The sequence below is a fragment of the Macaca nemestrina genome, chromosome 9 (assembly GCF_043159975.1).
Source record: "Macaca nemestrina isolate mMacNem1 chromosome 9, mMacNem.hap1, whole genome shotgun sequence".
In the NCBI taxonomy this organism is placed as follows: domain Eukaryota; kingdom Metazoa; phylum Chordata; class Mammalia; order Primates; family Cercopithecidae; genus Macaca; species Macaca nemestrina.
This window is the reverse complement of record NC_092133.1, coordinates 83,803,042-83,819,072: the sequence shown is the minus strand read 5'-3', so window position 1 is coordinate 83,819,072 and position 16,031 is coordinate 83,803,042. Positions and strand designations below refer to the sequence as shown.

Genomic DNA, 16,031 nt, shown 5'->3' with positions numbered 1-16,031 from the left:
GATCGAACTCCACTAGAGCCCCTACCAATAGCAGCAGTGGTGACGGGGCCTCCAAAGTTGGAAAGCACACTTTGATACAATGCCTCATTCGGAACTTCACCCGGCAGAAGTTGACCGAGATCAGAAGCCCTGTGACGATCGTGTCAGGTAGAAGATGCCGCCGCAGACACAGAGTTGGCGTGGCTGTTTCATCTGAGGGCCATGCATGTGTTTCTTGTTTTCTTGAGTGGAACATGTTAAATATTGTCATATCATGTTACTTCTCTTATATTTTTAGTAAGTTAGCTATAACTTCAGAAAAGGGTAAGTTCCCAGAGGTAAGGATATGATACGTATCTTATCCTGACTGCTCTATGGATTTGCCAAGCATGTTCCTTGGAAGGGCCTAGCAGGCCTGGTCACTGTGAACATATCATTTAACAGATAGCATCTATCTCCTATGTGCCAGGTGCACATGCTTGCCCTTATGAAGCCACATGCTGGTGGAAGTGCATGTTTTCTCTTTTTCCTATGAGAATTTGTCTGCTTTGGGAGATGGTGACCTTTCCAAGTTTGAGGGAAGATGAAACAAACTTCCAGTGGTAGAATGGCAATGCGCACTCTGAAATCTCTTGTTATTGCAGTAACACAGTTGGATTGAGGCTTTTCTTTATCTTTGGAGCATCCATATTTTCTCTTCCGTTTTTTTGAGACAGAGTCTTACTCTGTGGCACAATCTGGAATGTAGTGGTGTGATTACAGCTCACTGCAGCCTCAACCTCCCAGGCTCAAGCAATCCTCCTACCTTAGCCTCCTGAGTAATGCATGCCACCATGCTTGGGTAATTTTTCTTTTTTTTTTCTTTCTTTTTTGTTTTTGTAGAGATGGGGTTCCCCCATGTGACCCAGGCTGATCTCAAAACTCCTGGGCTCAACGGATCCACCTGCCTTGGTCTACCAAGGTCCTGGGACTACAGGCGTGAGCCACTGTGCCCAGCCCATATTTTCTTGACTGTTTTCTTATTACCTGAATTTAGAAATGATTATCGTTATGAATATTCTGTTGTATTATGTTTGAGGAAGTTTTTAGCGATAGTGGGAATACGGGAAGTTTGATAGAGGTGAAGACACCTGCAGCTGAACAGCAGGATCGTGCTTATCATGGAGCCTGTCCAGTCAGAATTTTCCCTGTTTGAGCACTTTTATTCACCTGGGTAGACTTTTGATATTATCTAAATTTAGAACACAGCAAGAAAAACACGATGGAATTTATTTTATTTTACCAGTTTTTGCCTATAAAGATGAACTTCTGGTACACTCCTATAAACGTATATGGTGTTTTACTGGATGCAGTTACAAAAATGAAAATTAGAGTTGATGGTTAGAGTTTTTTCAGGGTCTTTTTAAAGTAAAATTTTCATCTTTTCACTTATAGGTAAAAAGCGCAGACTCACCATTATTGAATGTGGGTGTGACATTAACATGATGGTTGATCTGGCTAAAGCAGCAGATCTGGTAAGTCAGCAGGGGCAGCCTGGGGTGCTGATGGAGACTTACAGCGTTGTGATAGGTTATTTACCCTGTCAAGGGAAGAGAGTTTTATGATTACTAAACGAATCATGGTCATCATCAGGGATACAGTAGATGTGACTGAATTGATGATAATAATAATAGTAATAAATGTTGTAATATTGATAATACAAATGGAATGTGCACAATGAAATGTATTCCAAAATCTAAAAGCAAATCACAGGATGCAGAAAACCTTTAATGAACACAGCTAATAAGAGCTCATTAACATGCATACATATATACGTACAAATATATCATAGTAAGTACCATTTCTTCTTGCATCCTTCCTGGCACTATGCTAACTGCTTTCTACAAATTTTCCTTACGTAAACCCTTGATACACCCTCCAGGTGAGTAGGTATTATCTGTAGTTTACATAAGATGAAATAGAGCCTCCCAGCAGCTAAGTAACTTGTGTGAAGATGTACCCCTTGTTCTTGATGGTACTGGAACCTTCATGCTTAATGATAATGCTAAAGTAAGTACATGAATTGCCTGAAGAAATGGTCAGAATTTATCAATAGAAAATGTAGACAGTACTCAGTGTGTGGAGAATGCATACGGTCTTGCATTTATGGAAATGATAATGTTCACTATTCCTGATATTCTATTAACTATCTTTTAAATTAACAAAAATAAAATACAAGTTAGGGAAAAAAAAAAAAAAAAAAGGCCAGACACAGTGGCTCACACCTATAATCCCAGCAGTTTAGGAGCCTGAAGTGGGCAGATCACCTGAGGTCGGGAGTTCAAGACCAGCCTGACCAACATGCAGAAACCCCGTCTCTACTAAAAATACAAAATTAGCTGGGTGGGGTGGCGCATGCCTGTAATCCCAGCTACTTAGGAGGCTGAGGCAGGAGAATCACTTCAACCTGGGAGGCGGAGGTTGTGGTGAGCCGAGATCACGCCATCGCACTCCAGCCTGGGCAACAAGAGCGAAATGTTGTCTCAAAAAAAAAAAAAAACAAAAACAAAAAAATAAGCCATATTGATTAGGAAGTATGGGGTGATGGATTCCTTGTTTTTTTCATTTTTATTTAGTTTTTTCTAGAGCTACAGATTTTATACTTTGGCCCAGAAAGACTACTAAAATATAAAGTGAAAAGTAATACAGGTTTTAAAGTTACGCCACTGTAATGTCAGAAAACTAAATAACATTTAAATTTTGAACATGTAATGCTACTATTAGTAAAAATAAGTGTTATTAATGTAAATCTGTGTAAAGATTACTAAATCTTGTATACTTGAAAAGATTGAAATAGTTCATAGAAGTCATCTGTTTCCCTTTTATTTAAAATGTAGCAAGTTTCTAATTTTAAAGACATACATATTAAGAGACGCTTTTACTTTTTTTATTTTTAGTTATTATGGATGCATACTAGTTGTACATATTTATGGGGGACATGTGGTATTTTGATACAAGCATACAATGTGTGATGATCAAATCAGGGTAATTTGGATATCCGTCACTTCAAACATTTATCATTTCTTTGTGTTAGGATCATTTTAATTTCATTCTTTTAGTTATTCTGAATTACATAATAAATTATAGTCACCCTAGTGTGCTGTTGGACACTAGAATTTATTCTATCTAACTGTATTTTTGTACCTGTTAACCTTTCCCTCTTTGTCCCTCCCTCCCTGCTCCCCTTCCCAGCCTCTTAGCCATCATTGAGAGAGATGCCTATGTGAATCTTTTTCAGATTTTCAAAAGGAGCACACACATTTGGTAACGCACTCTAACTAGTGCAGGGTACACACAATGCGCGTTTTCTCTTTCCTTGCTCTAACCGCTGATCTCTCAGGGCCCTGCAGAGCAGTATCCTTCCAGATACATATAAACACACATGCCACCCTTTAAAAACACAAATGGTAGCTTATTTTACACACTGTTCTATGCTTTGCTTTTTTCATATAATGTATCTTGGAGATACATAGTCAGTAAGTACTGTAGTACTGCCTCCTTCTTTTTAATGTAATATTCCATTCTATGGATGCACCATAATTTATTTAGCCTAGCTTATGTTGATTGCTCTGCTCTGGGTTGTCAAAGCCTCCTGACTATGGCAAAGGCACACACAGTACGTGGATTTGGGTGTGTACGTGTGTGTGTGGATTAGGGGAGTAACACTGGCTTAGATGACAAAGATTGGCAGCTGAGGGACTGTTTGGTCCCTGTTCTTCCTGACCCTAAAACCAGCTGCTTGCTCCTTAGCACTCTGACATCAGATGTGGTGTGAGGATTTTCCACCTGTTCTTCGAGCTGGTCCAGTGTTGCTGGAGAGCTCTGCTTGCTGCCTCGGTCTGCAGTGGCAGCTGTGCTTTCCTGCAAGCCCAACTTTGTATATCCTGTGGTTTTGGGTTTTGAATGTTTCCTAGTTTAATCAAAGGTGGGCATTTCTGTTTTCATTTTGTGTTATTTTCGGTTATCCATGGAAAGATAAGAACAGAACCATCTTTAATATTAAAACCAGAAGTTTCCAGGAATCAGTTCTGAAATTATTTTGCATCTTTGAAGTGTCTTAAATTTTAAAAATTGGTCTTATCTGCTTATATTTTCTTATAGACTGCCGTTCGTGATAATCTTACTGTTTTTTTGACTTAATTCTAAACTGGTAGCTATTTAAAAAAATTCTGAGCAATTGAGTTATACAAATTGACATACAAGATAGAGGTGTACACTGCATACTTCCCAGCCAAAAACAGATTTTTTTTTTTTCTGTGAGGAAATTGAAAGAAGAGATTGGTTTTCTGTATATATTTAATATATTTCATTGATTATCACTTTCTTCCCATTCTTTGGATGTCAAAGACCTGTTATTTGGCTTAAAAATATGTTACAGAAAACTTCATTTCTTTAAATTAGGATTTCTTAGGTAAGGGCCAGGTTAGTCTCAGCCTTTTCTGAGTTACTTCTCACGCATTAGAATTCTTAAAATGAAAGTTTATATCCTAGTGGGCATTGTCTTATGGTTGCCTTTTAGAGCAAGTCAGAGGGTGGTGGTTTCTCTGGGGGATGCCTGTGTAGTCATTTGATTTAGTCTGGAGTGGGACTTTCCTGTCGAGGGCCAGATACTAAATATTTTCGGCTTTGTGGATCATGTCTTTTACAGCTACTTAGCTCTGCAGTTGTAGTGCACAGGCAGCCATAGACAATATGTAAATGAATTAATGTGGCTGTGTTCCAATAAAACTTTAGTTACAAACACAGGTGATGGGTGGATTTGGCACGTGGGCCAGTTGCCAACCCCTAGTGTAGGTGGTCTGTTTTGGTCGTTTCTTTGAGAAATGATGTGTTCTGCTTGTAGGTACTGATGCTTATAGATGCCAGCTTTGGGTTTGAAATGGAAACCTTTGAGTTTCTAAACATCTTTCAAGTACATGGCTTTCCTAAAATTATGGGAGTTCTCACCCACCTCGACTCCTTCAAGCATAATAAGCAACTGAAGAAGACAAAGAAGCAATTAAAACACAGCTTCTGGACAGAAGTTTCCCAGGTAGGAAGAGAAATAATTGTTAGAAACTAACAGTATAATCCTTTTAAAATAGACTGAAGAGGTAGGCACAGTGGCTCAAGCCTGTAATCCCAGCACTTTGGGAGGCAGACTTGGGCGGATCACTTGAGGCCAGGAGTTTTGAGCTCAGGGCAATATGGCCAAACCCTGTCTCTCCTAACATGCAAAAATTAGTCAGGTGTGGTGGCACACACCTGTAATCCCAGCTACTCGGGAGGCTGAGATATGAGAACTGCTCAAAGCCGGGAGGCAGAGGGTGCAGTGAGCTGAGATTGCACTGGTGCACTCCAGCCTGGGTGACAGAGTGAGACTCTGTCTCAAACAAAGAAACAAACAGACAAAAAAGACTGAAGAGCTATCACTAAACGTCTCTCTAGGATTTGCCTCCTGAATTCCCATTGTGTTTGTGTTCCCAGTCTCTGGAAGGTTTCCCTCAAGAGAGCGCTTATTCTGGGCCTCTTGTATCTCATTTGTCTCTGTACCTGCTGCACCAGGCAGTGTCTGGGTGTTTGGGGGTGGGGACTTAATAGAGTACATCAGAAGTTTCTCCCAGTTGCAAGACCAGGCACTTCCCCTTCCTTTCCATACTGCTCTGGTCCATCGGCCACAGAACCGTTTCTGTGCTCAGAGGCCTCACCTCCCTCTCCTCACCATACTTAGATGGATGCCCCTGCTCGGCTGCAGAGCAATCTGCCTCTGTGGGGTTCTAATAAGTTCTGAAAGAAGCCAGCAAGGCTCTGGAAGCCTCAGGACAGTGGCTTTGCTGGAAGTCTCCCTTCTTAGGATTGCTTCTTGTTTAGAGCTTTTATTTTGTTGCAGTTTTGACAAGAACTTAATTGAAATTTAATTTTTAATTTTCCTTTAATGTTTAGGGTGCCAAACTGTTCTGCCTTTCTGGAATGCCGCATGGAGAATATCAAAACCACGAAATCCACAATCTGGGCCGTTTTATTACAGTTAGGAAGTTTAGGCCTCTCACATGGCAAACTTCTCTCCCTTATATCCTGGCAGACAGGTAAAAAGTGATTGTAAACTTTTTCTTCCTGGGCCATATATTTCAAAGTTAAAAAGGCTAGGAAAAGAACAGTGATAGGATTTATTTTGTGCCTGTTTGAATAGTGGGGGTAGAAGTGTAGTTGATGGAAAATGTCTACTTATGTCATTGCTCAAAGATGCTGTGCCTTTGGGAGTAAATTAATTATGAGATGTTTAGGACAATGGGAGGACTTGGAAGCATTTAAGGCTACAGGATGTGGCCTCATCCTACGTTCAGCCTCAGTTTTCAGTGATGCTGCCGTCATGTCCGGGTGCTTGAGTCCTCGTGTGTGCCTTCAGTTTCCTTCCTTTGTGCTCTTCTTTGTGCTGTGGTTTTCTCAGCCTGGAATACCCTTTCTCCACCTGCCAGAATCCAAACCACAGTAAAAATCCCCAGAGCACAGGCTTACCCTCTTCCAGAAAGGGATTTTCTGAATATGTTCTTCACTCTTCCCTGACCCCAGGTGGACGTCATCTCCCTGTCTGGTGTCTTATGGAATGAATGTCACTTTCAGCCTAGAGACACAGTTGTGTGCCTGTCCCTTTTCCTCTGCTGGATGGTGAACGGTGCTTCCTTGTTTCTGCATTTTCTAGTTTTCTAAATGACATGCTTGGTGGACAAGAGTGTGATGAGTCATTGACACATGAAAGGAGGTATAGGCACTTTTGCCATTCATTTCTGCTGTATGGTTGAGTTTATTTTTCTAGGATGGAAGATTTGACAAACCCAGAGGATATCCGAACAAACATCAAATGTGACCGGCAGGTGTCACTTTATGTTATTAAGAGTAGCACACTTGAAAAATAAAAGCCAAATTCACATGGCAGGTATTCTCTTGTTGTAGAACATACTAGAATTACACATAGGATTCTTGGGATGGCTTCATTTCTCAGGAAAACTGAAAAATGATCCAACAAGGGAAGATGGCCTTGCTGGAGGTTTTAAAAGTAAAGCAGCTGTGTGTAGGCCTGCAAAGGTGTTACCGAATCCCCTCTTCTCTGACCTCTTGTCTTGTAGCTAGAGGGCCACTGTTCCAGTGTGGCGCAATGCCCTTCTTTAGGGTCATGGGTTCAGCCCTTGGACTGTGGATCGTTGTTAACCCCCAAGTCAACAGTAGATACTTACTGACTTCCTGTCAGCTGAAGCTGGTTTTTTGGGTCCTGTCTTCTAGGGGGTGGAAGATTTTGCCATGAGTGATGTCAATTTCCTTCCAGACCCTTGTGCTCTTCCTGAACAACAAAAGAAGCACTGTTTAAATAATAAGGAGCAGCTGGTTTATGCGCCTCTTTCTGGAGTTGGGCAAGTGCTGTATGACAAAGACGCTGTCTATGTTGACCTTGGTGCAGCCACGGTTTTCAGGCATCGGTGAGATGGGGGTCATTGCTCTGAACTCTCATTATTCTTTCCAAGTCTATTTTTTAATCAAAAAAAGTAATGTACTCAGCTTTTATTTATTGAAGATTTTTCTCTTGTACTTATAATAAAGGCCCAAATGCATACTGTAAATATGTAGAATAAAAAGAATACCTTTTTTTATTATACCAAACAAAAGTGTCCTGTCCTCCATGCCTCGATTCGTGGCCCCGGCGCGGGCCCTGCTGCCAGTGTGGCACCTGCATGGCTTATTTCCGTTTCTACAAAACCAGTGTGCTTGCCAGCTCTCATTGGTCTTTTTCTTCTTCTCATTCACAGTGGTCTCCTCGTTCTTCATTTTAAAGCAGATTTCCAATATTTATTTCTTAGTTCTGAAGTGGAATTTTGTTGGGTTAAAATCAGGGTGATTTTAAAATGTTAGAAAAACTAGAGTTGTCATAACACTGGAACTAAGGTTTTTCTAGCTAGGTGTTTTGGTTATCAGGTTATATACCACAATCTGGGCCGTTTTATTACAGTTATGAAGTTTAGGCCTCTCACATGGCAAACTTCTCTCCCTTATATCCTGGCAGACAGGTAAAAAGTGATTGTAAACTTTTTCTTCCTGGGCCATATATTTCAAAGTTAAAAAGGCTAGGAAAAGAACAGCTTTGGAAAAGTTTAATGGATATGGGGATCCATTTCAAGCTTTGTTGTAAGGATTTTCTTCTCTGGTTTTTGTGGCATTAAAAAGGTTCTTGGGAAATGTGTCTAAGATAATTTTGAGAACTGAGTGAAACCAGTGTCTCTCCAAGATCTTTGTGCTTTCCTCACCTGCCATTTCTTGGTGGTCTTGACAGGACGAGGTGGAGCTCACCCATGAGCTGGTCCAGAGTCTCATCTCCACCCACTCCACCATTGATGCCAAAATGGCTTCAAGTCGGGTGACGCTGTTTTCTGATTCCAAGCCACTTGGGTCAGAGGCTATAATCAAGGGGAAGTCTGCTTTTTTTTTTTTTTTCTATTTTTAATGAAAATATGTATTACAGAAGATGATATCACTTGTAATTCTGCCATCATAACACATTTTGGTGGGATTCATTCTATTTTGTTTCATTTTTCTTTGTGTGTACGTGTGTCTCTGAGGGCTCTTCACTTACCTGACATTAGGAGAGAGTCTTTTCTTGAAATAAAATACAAGATGCATTTTTCAGCAGACCCCAAGTATTCCTCAAATACCACGCCATCTTCCATAGGTTGCTTTCTTGTGTTAGGATTTTAACACAGGAACATTGACGGAACACAGCGTTCCTTCCATAGCACCAGGGTAGTCTCCTCATGTCAAGGTCTTTACCTTAATCACATGTATGATGTACCGTTTTCATGTAAGGTTCTAGGAATCTGTGGACATCTTTGGGGGGGCCATTATTTTGCTGACCACATTATACATATATATATATTCTAGACTAGTACAAAAACAATGCCACTTCCATTGCTTTATGTATGTGTATATATATACGTTGTCTAATGCTATAATTTTTAAAAAGTTATAGACACAAATATACCCATTTAAAAAAAACTTTTTTTGCTATTTTACTTCCTACTGCCATCTTATTTTTCCTGAAACTGTTTCAACCCTGGAATTCTTTATCGCTATTAGTTTTATTTTATTAAAATATTCATGAATGAGCATACACTTGTATGTGGATTTAAAATTCACAGTAATTTTCTCATGAATTCATCTGTGAATAACATTTTATAGACAAAATGTCTGCACTAGGTTGAGGACAAGAGGAGGATGTATAATTCCCTTGTTTTAAGGTACCGCCATTCATTATTATTATTTTAAAATATGAGTGTTGACTGATGTTAAAACACAAAAAGGGAGTGGTGGCTCCCGCCTGTAATCCCAACACACTGGGAGGCCGAAGTGGGTGGATCACCTGAGGTCAGGAGTTTGACACCAGCCTGGCCAACATGGTGAAACCCTGTCTCTACTAAAAATACAAAAATTAGCTGGACGTGTGGTGTGTGCCTGTAATCTTAGCTACCCAGGAGGCTGAGTCAGGAGAATCGCTGGAACCTGGGAGGCAGAGGCTGCAGTGAGCCAAGATCACGCCACTACACTCCATCCTGGGTGACAAGCGAGACTCTGTTCTTCCCCCGCCCCCCGCCAAAAAAACCCACACACACACAAAGGGATGATTGGTTGGGCACAGTGGCTCACACCTGTAATCCCAGCACTTTGGGAGGCCAAGGCGGATGGATCACATGAGGCCGGGAGTTTGAGACCAGCCTGACCAACATGGAGAAGCCCTGCCTCTACTACAAATACAAAAATTAGCCGGGCATAGTGGCACATGCCTGTAATCCCAGCTGCTTAGGAGACTGAGGCAGAATAATCACTTGAACCTGGGAGGTGGAGGTTGCAGTGAGCTGAGATCACACCATTACACTCCAGCCTTGGCAACAAGAGCGAAACTCCGTCTCAACAACAACAACAAAGCAGATTTATAACTGAGCAGTGGATTTGAAAATTGTTTTAACAAATATTCAAAATACCTAAGGAACTTGTATAAATAAATAGGAAAAAAAAAAAGAGAGAGAAAACCATCATGAAGCCCCCACAAAGCAGATTTGTAAATGGGCAATGGATTTGAATAGACATTTAGCCAAAGAAGACATCCAGCTGGTGAAAAGGCATATGGAAAGGTGCTCAACATCATTGATTACCAGGAAAATGAAAATCAAAACTGCCGCAAGTGGCTTAGACCATAGCAGCGTGCATGAAAGTTTTCAGGCCTCCAGTTGTTGGGAGTGGCTGAGGAGAGTGGAGAGCTTTTGTCTGTAGTTGGAAGAGTGGAGTCTCAACAAGAACCAGTGTATTGTGGACATGTGTGGGCCCTGGAGTGTGCATGGCTGGATGCCCTGTCTACCTGTGCCTTACAGAGTGACACCATTGTGCTATGGTCGATCAGAGGGGCAGGTGGCTTTCAGAGGGAGTGGGAAGTGGTGGGGGTTGGTTTGTTTGCCTGTGGATGATAGCAAAAGTGGGTTAGCTTCCCAAGAACTTTTAATAGTAGCCTGTTTTGCTGCAATTCTAGATCCAGACTGGGGTCCCAAGGCATCTTGGTAGTCCACAGCTTCTTAGCAAGTGCATGTTCAGTTGGATCCCCCAGCCCAGCCTGGGTCATCTGCATCTTCTGCCTCTTGGGCCACACATAGCTCGGCTCTGCACTGAGCCGTCATCCTGTGGTGAGCAAGACCACATTCTTGGGCTTCAGTCTCTTTCCCTGCAGCATGCAGTCAAGGTGGTGTGAGCCACATCTCACAATGCCTGCTGCCTGAACAAGGACCAGAGGCCTGTGGAACACACGGCTCTCAGGTTTCTCCTACTCGATGACTCTTCAGCTGCCCCCACATGGCTTTCTAGCTCACAGCAGATCTAGCTTCCTCTGAGCAGTGAAGATGGGATGTTTTATGGTCATTTTCCCTGGTGTGCAGTGCCCAAGCAGAGTTCTTCAGCCCACCCTAGTCCATCCCCTCTCTAACCCCAGACCTGTCCAGTCTTACCTCCCTTCATATCAAAAGCCCACAGTTAACCCAGAGGGCTTCAGCCCTGCCATGCCTGACTTTCTAGGAACCCCCCTCTCCACCCACCCTAATCAGGACACTGTGTGAAGGTTCTCCCTCATTATTTTAAAAGGAGGAGAAATTTTTCTGACATAGAGGTTCTGGTGAAGTGGCCAGCTCCCACATCACAGGGAGACAACAGTTTGGGCTGGACCAGGATAAAACAGTGCTGTCCCGGAGCTGGCCATCTGATAAGGGGCTCCAGAGAGTGCAGTGATGGACCCCTGGGAGGCTTTCTGCTCTCCTGATGGCAGGTTTTTGGTGAGAAGACCTATTGGCCACTAGGCTGGCTGTGTGTGTGTGTGTGTGTGTGTGTGTGTGTGTGTGTGTGTGAGATATGTTTTCTTGGATTGATTTCTTTCAGCATGAAGCCCACTGTTTTGCTGAATGTATCTCACTGTTTCCTGAAATTCACTACATTCAGCTGGCTTAAGGGTCCTGGGGCCTCGCTGTGTCATATTTGCACAAGCCTAGTGTCTGTGCAGACTGTACACTGGAGTTCAGTTGTAAGACCGTTTTGATCCCTTATTCTGTCCCTGTAATAGAAAAGCCATTTCATTCAATGGAATAGAAACCCAGATATATTGGCGAGATGTTCTAATCTGTCATCACTGGGGCAGTGGCCAGTGATTTGGACTTTGTGGCGTAGATGGAAATGTCCAGGTTCTCTAGGTGGTGGGCAGAAGCCTCACTTTTTAAAAAACTTCCCCCACTCCACCCCTGCCAATGAGGACGTCGCTTGGGGGTATTTCCATCAGTGTTAGGTAGAAGAGATCATTTCCTGATGTTGAATTTCAGGTACGGATGCCAGCTTCTGTATATCAGGGTAGTGGTGCTTGGGCTGAGACAGGCCTAGACAGCACTGTCTGAAAGGGGGCTCAAGGAAGTAGCTGTGAAAGGCCCCTGGGATGTTTTCTGCTCCCCTCTCTACAAGTCGCCTGGAGGGAGATCCTGTTAGTCACTATGGGGTGTGTGTGTGTGTGTGTGTGTGTGTGTGTGTTCATCACTTGTTGCTGGGGGGTGGGAAGAGACAACAGAAGTCTACAGAATCTGTAGTTCTCAGTTCATTTCCCATCCTAGTCCAATCATGGCCTAACATCCTTAGCTCCTGATCGCAGAGGAGACTCTGCGCATTTGTGTTCATGTGGCCGTGGATGTTGGCAGATTCAGATTGGTGCCCCAGGCATCTGTGCCTGTAACTGCAGGTTCAGCAGGCTCAGGACCAGGCTAAAGGGCCTCCAAGCTTCCTCCAGTTTCCTGGTGCATGCATGTGCAATATACCCCCCTGGCCTGGGGCTTTCCTGCCTCTTCTTGCCAGTTGGGTCAGAACTAGCTTATGAATCAGTGTTTTCTGAGCTTTCATAGAATTGACTCTGACCAGTTGGATACTTGAAAAGGGCTATGTGATATAGATTCTTAAAGATATATTATTTTAGAGTAGTTTTGAGTGTACAGCAAAATGGAGTGCAGAGTGCAGAGATCTCATATGCCCTCAATTCCTGTACATGCTCGGGTCACTCCACGAACACCCCCCTACAGCAGAGTAGAATAATTATTATAGTCAGTGAACTTACATTGACACATCATCATCACCCAGAGTGATACTCTTGGTGGCTCACATTCTAAGGGTTTGGAGAAATGTATAATGAGAATGAAATGTTTAATGAATATATCATTATAGCTGTTATGATATCCTGCAGTATACTTTCACTACTGTAATAATCTCGTGCTCTGTTTATTTATCCTTTCTTTTCCTAACCACTGGAAGCCATCCATCTTTTCAGTCTCCATAGTTTTACATTTTTCTGAATGTTGTGTTCTTGGAATCACAGAATAGATAACTCTCCAGATTGGCTTCTTTCAGTTAGTAATATGCATTTAAGATTCCTCAGTGTCTTCTCATGGCTCAATAGCTCATTTCTTTTCAGAGGTGATTAATATTTCATTTTCTAAATATACCACAGTTGTATTTATCAGTTAAGCTATGGAAGGACATCTTGATTCCTCCTAAGTTTTGGCAGCTCTTTTAAAAGCTGCTATAAACATCTGTGTGTAGGTTTTCATGTGGACATAAGCATTTGGGTCATTTGGGTAAAGACCTAGGGAGTGCAATTGATGGATCATGTAATAGGAGTATGTATAGTTTTGTAAGAAACTGCCCATATTTGGAGAGTCTTTATGATGGTAGAGGAGAATGTGTTCACACACTGAAGAATCAATCCAATGAAGGAGGTAGAACTTGAGGATCCAGAAACAATGATGTAATCATGAGAGCTGTTAAAAGATACAATTAGACACTTTGAAACATTAGAAAATACATTTGAACATTCAGAAATGTATATACTACCCAACCGCAGACTTCAAGCAGCTCAAAGGTCCAACAGAGAGGCTTAGAGAGGGTGGAGAAAACTTGTATATGGTGAATGTGGAAGAAAAGGAAAATACTTGATTGAGTAAAGTGGAGCAGTGGCCTCATTTGGAACATTACAATGGAAAGTCTCTAGTTAGATGTTAGCTGGTGGTTTCTGATTGGTTAAGCTTAGGTTTCCTTTTCTTATTTACACTGAGTCAAGTTTTGGTTTGTTTAAGGAGGAATTGGGTGCACTGCAGCCACCTCAGCCTCAGGGCCACTTGTTTATTTGATTATTTTTAACAGAGAAGATGCTTTTAAAAATATCTGTTGCCCTGGCTGGAGTGCAGTGGCATGATCATGGCTCACTGCAGCCACAACCTTCCAGGCTCAGGTGATCCTCCCACCTCAGTGCTCCCCACCCTGAGTAGCTGGGACTACAGGCACGTGCCACCACACCACCATGCTAGACTAATTGTATTTGTTTGAGAGATGCAGTTTCCCTAAGTTGCTTAGGCTTCTTTCAAACTCTTAGACTCAAATAATCTGTCTGCATTGGTCTCCCCAAATGCTGGAATTAGAGGCCATCTAAATCTTTTATCTCAGATTTGCCTTGTGACAAAAGGAGGGATACTTTTTCTGACATAATGAGGCAGAGAAAGGTGAGGTGGCGCATCCTGTGCGTATTATTTTCTCAGGTGATGGGAATATGGTCGGTTCTTGCCTAATGGGATATATTTTCTCCTTGAATGATTTGGCAAGATATCAGATGAGAGAAGTTGAATAAACGTTAGAAGAACATAGAAAAGATAGGTTATACATGTTGGGTTTCTGAAGAAATGATGTCATTGGAGAAACAAAACTTTTATTGATTTCTGGAAACATTTACAGCCAATTTTTTATGTAAGTAATTTGAGTGTATGATGATATCTCTTACCACTTTTTGATATTTTTTCTGGTTCAGCTGAGTGGTGCCATTGAGGAAACACAAAGTGGGGCTCATCCAGGAATGAGATTTTGCCAGAGAAAAGACAAGCAGCAAGTCAGGGAGCTTAAGGTAATTATGAGAAAGTGACTATCTAAAATTACTTAGGTAGAAGGAGACAGATTGGATTTTTGTGTTTGGTATTTGGGGTAAGAGGGGTATGTGTGTGTACCTGAGATATGTTGTTTATTCTCTCTCTCTCTCTTTTTTTTTTTTTTTTTTTTTTTGAGAAGGAGTGTCGCTCTGTCACCCAGGCTGGAGTGCTGTGGCACAATCTTGGCTCACTGCAACTTCCGCATCTCAGGTTCCAGCGATTCTCCTGCCTCAACCTCCCGAGTAGCTGGGATTACAGGTACCCGCTACCACACTTGGCTAATTGTGTGTGTGTGTGTGTGTGTGTGTGTGTTTTAAATTTTTTTTTTCTTAGTAGAGATGAGGTTTCAGTATGTAGGTGAAGCTGGTCTCAAACTCCTGACTTCAAATGATCCGCCCACCTTGGGTTCCCAAAGTGCTGGGATTACAGTCGTGAGCCACTGCACCCAGCCTGTTTATTCTCTTAAGAGAGAAAATGAGGGAATTAATGGACTGTAGTTCTGGACAAAGTGGAAAACTCTTAAAGTGGAAGTACTGGGGCAAGTGCTGTGACAGGCTGGGATGGTGCAGTCAGTCCCTTCACCCAGAAATCAGTAGAATGTTAGCAGTTCAGACTCAAACCTTGTGAAAAACAGGTGGTGGAAAGGAAGTCCCTTGCAGCAACTGGCACCATAATCAAGACAGAATGTTTTTGGAATAAAAACAGTTACCTGCTTTCAGCCCCAGGTGGTAGCTATTGTCTGCCCTGATGATAGGTGATATTAATTTGTGATCCTGATGTCTTAAAATGGGATCACTCATCTCCGGTAGAAATAAGTCCACAGTGAAGTTGTCCCCTCATCCCCAAAGATATAAACATATATGAATGAACTGAAGTGATAAGGTAACAACTACTGCTGCCTGGGATCATGAGAGACCTGAAATGAACTGATAGGAAGTGAAAGGTGGCTGAGATAATGAGAATAGAGCCATCTGCAGAGGATCATAAAACCAGCAAAGACAAGGTCTTGTGTAAGATGCCTTCAGAAGCTTTGTCCATGAGAACTCTAAGGACTTCTCCAGACCTGTTGTCTGCTGCCCAAAAGGAGCCTCTGACCAGCATCCAAGGGCTTCCGGACCCACTGGACTCTTCTGGAGGTACACTGGTCTCCCGGGCCATGGCTGTGGTTTTTTACTCACTTTATTAATGCCTGTGTGTAGAATGATAATTGTATAATTAATAGTGTGAAGACCTCTTGATAAATGGTAAATCTGAACATATGTATTTGTCTGACGTGTCATTGTGAAACCTCACAGCTTCAGTCAGTGTCAGCACAGCTAAGGAGCTTTTGTACGTAATGCACATGTCACTGGGCATAGTCTACAGGCACCTAATAACTCAGGTACCTTAACAGTCACTAATGAGTGTATCTCCAAGGAATAGTCCAACAACACATGACTGGCCTGACTCAAGGTAACTATGTGTCCAATCCAGGGTCATAGTTAGTGGGCATCTGCCAACCAGGGGTCATTC

General features: G+C 42.2%; 1 protein-coding gene across 1 annotated transcript; it reads left to right on the top strand.

Annotated features, from left to right (window-relative positions):
* Positions 1-8: 8 nt before the first annotated feature.
* LOC105486699 (ribosome biogenesis protein BMS1 homolog) lies at positions 9-8,491 on the top strand (the record flags this gene model as incomplete). The annotated part of the gene is made up of 5 exons (XM_071069853.1): positions 9-147; positions 1,414-1,493; positions 4,862-5,050; positions 5,941-7,469; positions 8,318-8,491. Coding segments are annotated over 4 exons (555 nt in total), but the record flags the coding sequence as incomplete, so codon positions are not given.
* Positions 8,492-16,031: the final 7,540 nt, after the last annotated feature.